This window comes from Pteropus alecto, unplaced genomic scaffold, assembly GCF_000325575.1.
Source record: "Pteropus alecto unplaced genomic scaffold, ASM32557v1 scaffold161, whole genome shotgun sequence".
Classification (NCBI taxonomy): Eukaryota; Metazoa; Chordata; class Mammalia; order Chiroptera; family Pteropodidae; genus Pteropus; species Pteropus alecto.
The window spans coordinates 7,007,665-7,016,413 of record NW_006432943.1 but is presented as its reverse complement, the minus strand read 5'-3'; the positions used below and the strand labels follow the sequence as shown (position 1 = coordinate 7,016,413).

At 40.6% G+C, this 8,749-nt stretch overlaps 1 protein-coding gene across 1 annotated transcript in view; it reads left to right on the top strand.

Annotated features, from left to right (window-relative positions):
* Positions 1-8,749, top strand: part of FRAS1 (Fraser extracellular matrix complex subunit 1) — a 414,255-nt gene that overhangs the window by 204,536 nt on the left and 200,970 nt on the right. Inside the window, 1 exon segment of the mRNA XM_025043815.1 lies at positions 4,355-4,498. Within this exon segment, the coding sequence (XP_024899583.1) occupies positions 4,355-4,498 (144 nt within the window).

Here is an 8,749-nt window from a genome sequence, read left to right as displayed (position 1 = left end):
TAATACTTTAAAACTTGGCAAGTACTTCCTGGTCATTTGTGAGATGAGAATGAAAGCTAGCAATTGCCACAAAATGGATAAGGAACAGAATGAAGGAATTTGCCTTGTGTATCGCATACCTGCTTATGCCTGGAATTGGGGCTGTTTCTGTATAGTTGTGAGTGAAAATTTCTTGGCAGTTGGAAATCTGAACTGCATTCTCACTAATGACACTAAAAGAGTCTGCTGATCAAGTGTGCTGATTGCCTGGTAATGGCGGAGAAACTTATTTCAAAAAATCATGGAAGAGGTGAGGAATCTAGACCCCTTCTCCTGAGGGCAGTTTGAACTGTGGACTGAGCCCATGGGTGTCTGTATCCGTTGCCTCGGTCTGGAAAGGCGTCCTGGAAAATCAGAAGTGGTCCATAGTGCTTATTTTAACATTTTTCTGGAAGGCCACATTTTATTCTTAGAGAAGCATAGGTTAATTTTTTTTTTAAATGCAATCTTCTGTTTCAAAGTTATCAATACAAAAAGTTACTTATTGTTAGAGTAGGGTTTCAATATATAGGTGTCAAAAGAAAAGTAATTCATTCCTTTTCATTTTGAAATAAATTACTCAGCAAGCCACCACATGTCTTGTTATGCTTCAATAAAGTCAGGAGCTTTCCCAAATAAATTATTGACTGCATGTGAGATAAGAAGTTGCCTTTCCCTTATTTGCCCTCTTTTCAAATTTGCAGCCACAATTTTCACAATGTACAATTCAAACCCTTGGTGATCTAAAATGTATCACTAAGAGAAATTATGGTAAAAAATCAGGGAGTGACCTTTTGTTTTGCATAGTAACCCAAATGTAATAAAAGCCACATGTAAAATAAGCCTGCAAGAAGAGATTATCTGCAGTAGCATATGTTCAGTGTTAGAATTAGAAATCAATTGCAAAACACAGTGAGAGTATATTATAAGAAATGACAGCTCAAAAAAAAAAAAAAAAGAAGAAGAAAAGAAATGACAGTTCAGCATAGTCCTGTGTTGAAATTAAAATCCCTTCCGCTGTCTTACCTGGCCATGGAACAGGATTTTGTAGATATGGAAAAAAGAGAAGGCCGGCATCACATTTGGTTACTCTGTATGGATGCAGCATAGGTATTCATCATCATAAGCAGATGTGGACACCAGCATTTATTAGGTAAATTTTATAGCCTCAAGTTTATCTATCTTAAGTTATCATATCTTCAAACTGTGACTTTATAGTTAGGTGTTTTCCATGTAGAAGGTAAAATAAGATGAATTCCCTGTAGCTAATAAAAAAAATCCACTGTACATTTATTTAACATACATTTAATGATTACTGACTGTGTATCGGGCATTGATCTGGACTCTGGGGGTTTAAGATGACTAAAACATGGCACCTATTTTGGAGGATATTACATTCCATTGAAGGAATTGATTTGTAGCTGAGCAATTATTGCAGTAGGATAAATAGCATACGAGAGGCATGTATAGAGTGCTGCAGGAACATAGAGGGAGGAGTGATCAACTTTGTTTGGAAAAGTTCACCAAAGCACCAACGTTTTGCAGAACTTGTAATGACAACTTAGGAGGCTTCCAAAATTTAAATAGGATTCCAGGGGCTATGGAAGGACCAGAGCCATTGCTGGCTGGGTGAATCATATTTGGGGCATTCAGAGCCTACAGATAGTCTTACGGCATGCTTAGAGTACCCAGTTTGATGAATTAGAGAGCGTGAGGGAGGCAGCAGAAGTCAGGCCTAAAAAGTTACGTAGGGGATTCCAAGTCCTTCTGATTGAGCCTCCCCCCACCCCCCTACCTCCCAAAAAAAGTTAAGTAAGGCTCAGTTTGTGATGAGTCTGAACATCCTACTCATGTTTTGGTCCTTCTTTTGATTGGCAATGCCAGGGGTAATATGAAAAATATTTAACAAGCAGTATGGCACAGATCATGTAAGTCAGAAGGAAGGAGGACCCAAGGCCCCCTCCTATACTAGATCTTTCATTTGTTGGAGCATGGTGTCTGCCAAGTTCCCTGGGTCAGGATAATAGCCATTTACCAACCAGTTTGGAAATATTTGTACTATTTTAATAGCTGGGGCAGGCAGTCCCCAAAGAGAGCTAGGGAGCTGTGCTATAATTTCTTATCTCTGCTGTACCCCCTGAACAAAGATTATTTAATCCTTTAAAGATGTTTTGAGTTAATTACCTTCTTTTCTCCCCACTGTAGAATAAACTCTCTAAAAAACAAAACCGATCTGTTCCACTTCCTTGATTAAAACTCTTAGGGGATCAAATCTAAGATCCTTACCCAGACCTGCCAGACATTCATGATACAGCCCATTAGCCTTTTAGCTCCAAATCTCATCCCCGCCTCGCCCCCCGCCACACACACATATACTCCACAGTGCAGTTTGCACAGTGCCACTAGTGCAGTGTGCTCAAGTGTGGGGTAATTTAAATGTTTCCTCTAGCGAAATTCAGGTAACATGGCTGACCTGTGGCTAGCTAGGAAGGCCTCACAGGCTAGCACAGCACCTTGCATATAGTAGGTGCTTCTGAACATTGATAGACAAATCAGCCCGGTGTACTTTCTTAGACAAGAAATTGGATTTGTTTGTTTATGTATTTGCTTAGGTAACGACTTTTTATCAACTCCTGTATCAATGAGGCAGAGATGTGAACAATGTTAGACACGTCAGATGATGACTATAGTCAAGAATTGAAGGGTAGCTGAATAAATAAATGACAGACAGATTTCACATTTGTTAAGGATAAAATCTGTGACTGAGATCTTTGCACCCACATCTTTAGTTATAATGCAGTGTTAGATTATCCTACTATGAGCAGGTTCTTATGTACTACATATAAAATATGAAGGAGATGTTAAAGATAAACGAAGTCACTCACGAGATTGCTATAGAGCACCAAGCAGTGTGCTCAGGACAGATTTAACAGAATAGAAATGGCCTTGCCTTCATGAAGTTTATGGTCTCATGAGGGAAGTAGAAAATAAATAACTTTCTTCCACCTCTGCTTCCCATCCACCACTGTCATCTCTTACCTGGACCACAGCATAGACTCCACAGTGGTCTTCTTGCCTGCACCCACTCTCTTAAACCCTCTCTACATGGCAGCCAGAGGGAGCTTTTATATATCTAAATCAGGGCTGTGGCAATCCTGCTTAAGTCTGTTCATGATTTCATATTGCAATTAGGATAGAATTCTAATTATTTTCCACATCTCCAAGGTCAAATTTCATTGAACTGCTTTCTCTCCTCCAGTCAAGAATCAGGCCACTCTGCCCTATCTGTCCCCACCCATCCCCCAAGCCCCACCATACTATAGCCAGAGAGCATCCTTCGGTTCCTTGAGCACCCAGGCTTGTTCCCTTCTCAAGAACTTTGTGCTGCTCTTTGCTCTCCCCATGGCTGGCTGCTTCTTATCCTTTAGATCTACCTAAAGTTGGTCCCTTCCACCCCAATCTCTGTTAATCTTTATCAAAGAGCCCTTCCTAGCACTTAACACAATTTGCAATTTTCTCTAAATTTGTTGGAGAGAAAAGTTGTCTGAAACTTTCCTGTGCAGTTTAAAATAGCAAGAAGAGGACTGGGTCTTGAGATTTACAATGCAGGCAACCTTTCTTCTGATTCCAAAGGGTACCTAATAAAATTAAGTACAATTCCGAGTGGCTTGAAATCGGCAAAGGCATTTTTCCTAACAGTTTTGGTCAGGCCAAATTACTCCTCAAAATAGATTGTGTTCTATTGTGAAGCAAACATTTTGAAAATTAGGATTCATTAACAAGTGAATAGGTGGGATTAGCTATACATAGAGTTAAGTCTGAATATACTCAGTCATTAAGAATAGGACTCTCTTTACAGAAGTACTAAGGTGAAAAGCAAGCAAGAGTAGTCATAAAAATTAAATGCTGGAAGAGGTGGAAATTTTGGAGTCTTAAATGAACAACTCTGTTCTAGGAACAATGTATAGTTAGAAACCTGAAGTGTAAGAGACAGGCAGGCTCCGTGAGGCTCAAGATACGTATTTAGAGCAGATACTACTGTGGGAACCAGAGACCGAGGGGGACGGAAAGAGCTGTGGGGGAGGACAGAAGGAGGGTATGGTGATTCCCATTATTCAAAAGCTTCCGATTTCCTGTGCCAATTTTCTTAGCAATAATTTACTGAAATAATTTTTTGGAGGGGTGGGTGGGGTTCTCCTGTGGCATACATATGTGCATAGCAGTTTAGGGATGAAGGAGCCAGCATCCTCCCTACAAATTCTAAAACCTTCCAGGAAAAACTGTGACCAGTCCTTTTTACTGTAGATTGTTCACTGATCTTTCTGTTTGCCTGCAGTCTGCCATGAGTCCTGCTCGGCCTGCTGGGGCCCCACGGAGAAGCACTGCCTGGCCTGCAGAGACCCTCTTCAGGTGCTGAGAGAGGGCGGCTGCGAGAGTAGCTGTGGCAACGGGTTTTACAACAAGCAGGGGACCTGCAGTGGTAGGTGCCAGACTTTGCATGCCAAAGCATCTTTTCTCCTTCCAGCATCCCTTGTTTAATTCAAATCATAGCTCCTATAACCAGTGTTTCTTTTACTCAACAAATACATGAGTAGTGACTGCTAACATTGTTGGTGTTTTAGTAGTTTACAAAACATGTTTTTTTACCCCCTGGTGGGAATCCCCTTTAATACTACCTCTTGCTCCCTGGGCAGCTTGTTAGTTAGATCAGGGGGTGGGTGCTCTTCCAGACTAGTCCTAGCCTCATCCTACGAATGAAGACAGTGAGGATTGGGCTGCTTGCTTCAGACCCATGGCTGTAGGGACAGGAGCAGGGCTGCCTTTCTCCAAATCCCAAACTTTCCTTTGGCTCCATACTGCCTTCCAAATATGCATGGAGACAAAGACACTTTTAGGCCAGCCAAGGGCAGACTGCCTTTGGTGTTGGTGCCACTGGCTTAAAGCTGAATCAGATCTTTTCTCTTCTACCCTTAACAATCACTGCATAACAATAAGCATTAACCCAGCTTCCTGTTTCCTTGTGCCAGGAATACTTCCAAGTGCTTCATAAACATGAACCCACTGAGAGGCAGGAATGTATGGTGGGAAAAGCATGACCTTGAGCAAGTTGCTTAATTTATCCGTGCGTCAGTTTCCCATTTAATAGTTGGGGATACTGTAGTGCCTGTGGTAGACAGAATTAAAAGCCTCTCAAAGATGTCTGTATTCTAATCGCCAGAACCTGTGAATATGCTGCCTTAGATGGCAAAACGGATTTTGGAGGTATGATTAAATTGAGAGTCTTGAGATGGGAGATTATCCTGGATTAGCCGGGTGAGCCAATGCCATCATGAGGGTCCCTACATGAGGGAAGCATGAGGATGGGAGTCAGAAACAAAGATGAGATGGAAGTAGAGGTCAGAGTGATGCCAGGAGGGGTCCATGAGCTTGCGGGCGGTCTCTAGAACCTGGGAAAGACAAGGAAATGGACCAACCCCTAGAGCTTTCAGAAGAAATACAGCTTTGCTGGCACCTTGATTTTAGGAATTCTGACATCTAGAGCTGGAAGATAACAAATATATGTTGTTTTAAACCACTGAGTTTGTGGTAATTTATTACAACAGCAATGGGAAACTAATACACACCCAAGTCAGAAGGCTGGTGAGAGGCATTTGGCACAGTGCCTGGTACACAGTAAGTGCTATGTAAGTGTTTGGTATTTAATCCTCACAACAATCTTTTGAGATAGTTATCATCATCATCTTCATTTTCCTGATGAAGAAACAGAGAGGTTAAAAAACTTGCCTAAAATCACGTAAGGAGCAGAGTTGGGCATAAGCCTTAGTCTTCTAGCTCTAGACCTTAACCTCCTCCTAAGCACTCTACTGCTCTGTAATGTGATGTCCCCTTATGCACCTCTGCCTATTTTTCCCTCTCTTCCGTTTTTCTTTCCCCTCTTCCTCTTCTCCTGTTTCCTCCCAGCCTCCTGTCATTCTGTAGGTTGTTCAGCTGCCCCTGTGGACGTTGCCAAGTTGACGGGTAGCCACCTGACAGTGAATGATTGAGTTTGTTGTGATGGTCATACCTATAGAAAGACCAGATGACTTAAAAAAACAAACAAACTTAAGTCTACTAAATTAATGAAAATGTGCAGTCCATAAAACTTTCTTAAGTTATTGTTCTCATTTTATTTACTCAACAAGGCAATAGCAACAATGAGATAATTTTTGAGAGTTGACAAACCCACTTGCTTTAGGGAAGCGAGATAGCTCTTGGCAGCTGCTTGCTTAAAGCTGTGCAGAATTCCATCAGCATAGTTGGTGTGAAAAATCTCACTTGATATGGACAAGTCACAGGTGAAAATTGTGTGGATTTAGGAGAGAACAAGGAAGGAAATTCCAGGCTGTCATTAGCTTGAGCATTTTAATCTTTTTCTGCTAGCATCACTATCCTGCTCAATTTAGCCAGATTTATTCTCTAAAGGTCAGGAGATGTCAAATTTGCACTAATCCAAGGGCCTAAAGATATTTACCAGTTAAGTCCCCAAGAAGGCTGTCTACTGTCACTGACAAGGAGCGGTGACACTGACCTGCTATGGAGAAGATATTATCTGGATTGAGGAAGCACCTTCTGCTGGGGAAGTATGTATATAAAAGGAGGGATGCTTAGTGTGAACCTGGAGGAAGTGAGAGGTGGGAACCTACTTGGACTCCAAGGTTGAGGAAAGAAAGCCAGAGCTGCTGTGGACTGTAGGAGTTTTAAAAAAAAAAGACTGCTTAACAAGTGGCTTTGGGAGAGAGTATACATCTGAAATACTATCTGTACACATTTTGAAACAAAGCATCAGAAAGAAAACTTCTAACAGGAGGATGGACCATTGCTGACAGTCAGCCAACCGATCAGTTGATCAATAAGTAATTACTGAACTCACACCCTGTGCTTAGCACAATGAGGGATTTTGTGATACCACTGGCATTGACCAATGGACCTTTTGATAGACAAGACTGGAGTTTAAACACTTTCCATAAAATTGTTAGAGTTCTCTAAGTTTGTATCAAATGCCTTTAGAAATGTTCAAATAATATTTTCTAAAACAACGGTGAACCAAGTCCCTGATTGGTATCAGAATGTTAATTAAGACGGTTGATGCTGATAATGCTGACTCATTTCCAATTCAGATTAGTGCTATTCAGGATAAAGACCAACTGGTATTAGTTTAATAATTTATAACCAAGCAGCCCATATCTGTAAAAATCTCAAAGTCAAGTGCTGAGAAAAATCCAGCATAACCTGTTATAAATGGTGGTATGCCCTAGTTGAAAGAACTTACAGTAACCAAATTTTTTCTGTGGTACGTGCTTTGAGTTTTACAAATATTAGATATAAAAGGTGGGGGAAACTCAAAGGACAAAACCTCCTCATTCTTTAGTTATTTAAGTACTTGTGCTAATAAGAAGGCTTTTCTGACTCCAGCTAGCATTATATGTCAAAGCAAGTTCAGAGGTTTCTGTTAGCCATTCTCTCTTCCTTCCTCCTCTCCTCTCTCCGTTTTTTCTCTTTCCTTCCTTCCTTTTATCCTCATTTCCCTTCCCTGATTAGGAAACTATCTTCATTTTTTTATCTTTTTGTTTTTATGAGCTTTCATAAACTGGATATTCCTGTTTCAAGTACAGTGACCCTTGAACAACACAGGTTAGAACTGTGTGGGTCCACTTATAAGCAGATTTTTAAAAATAAATACCTGTACTGTTTTTGATCCATGGTTGGAAGTCCACTGATGTGGAGGACTAAGTGTATGCATTGATCTACGCTAGTGTACATCGGGGACGTGAGCATCCTAGGATTTGGGTATCTGTAGGGGTTGTGGAACCAATCCCCCATGGATGCTGAGGGTAGTTAAGTTTTGGGGAAGTTGACAGTGATATGCAGATTTTTGACTGCAGAGGGGGTTGATACACAAACAAGGGTCAATTGTGTGTGTGTACACACACACACACACACACATATGTGTATAATACATATATATAACAACTGTATATGTATATAATTTATATACATATATACACACATATATATACACAGTCAACTCTATATATAATTTCATTAAATGATATCATATTATACCAGTCATGTCGTTCCGTTTTTCTCTCAGCATCATGTTTTTTAGATTCACCCATGTTACTGTATCATCTAGCCTTTTGCTTCTCACTGCTGCATACTTCTCCCTGGTCTGTATCCACCACCGCTCACATATCCGCTCTCCCAGTGATGGTGGTATGCCCTGGTTGAAAGAATTTAACCTGGGTTCCTTCTATCCACACGCCATCACTAGAACAGCCTCGAATATGCGCCTTTATGAGCTCATGTAGGAGGTTCCCTGGGATGGATAACCTAGGAGCAGAATTGTTGTTCTCTTGATCTGCATATTCTCTGTTTGACTAAGCACACCAGGTAGCTCACCAAAATCCACACTCCAAAGCATGAGGCTCTCTCATTTCTGCATCCTCATCACCATTTGGCCTTTTCAATCTTTAGTTTTTTTTTTCTGGTCAATAGGTATACAGAGATATCCCATTTTAATTTGCATTCTTCTGATTATTAATGAGCTTGAGAATATCTTTTGTGTTTCTTCTTTCATAAATTTCTTTTTAATGTGTTTTTCCCCTTGATTTATTGGCCTTGCTACCTTTTGATTGTTGATTTATGGAGTTCCTTGTATGTTACAGATATTAACTCTTGTCAGTCTTAAATA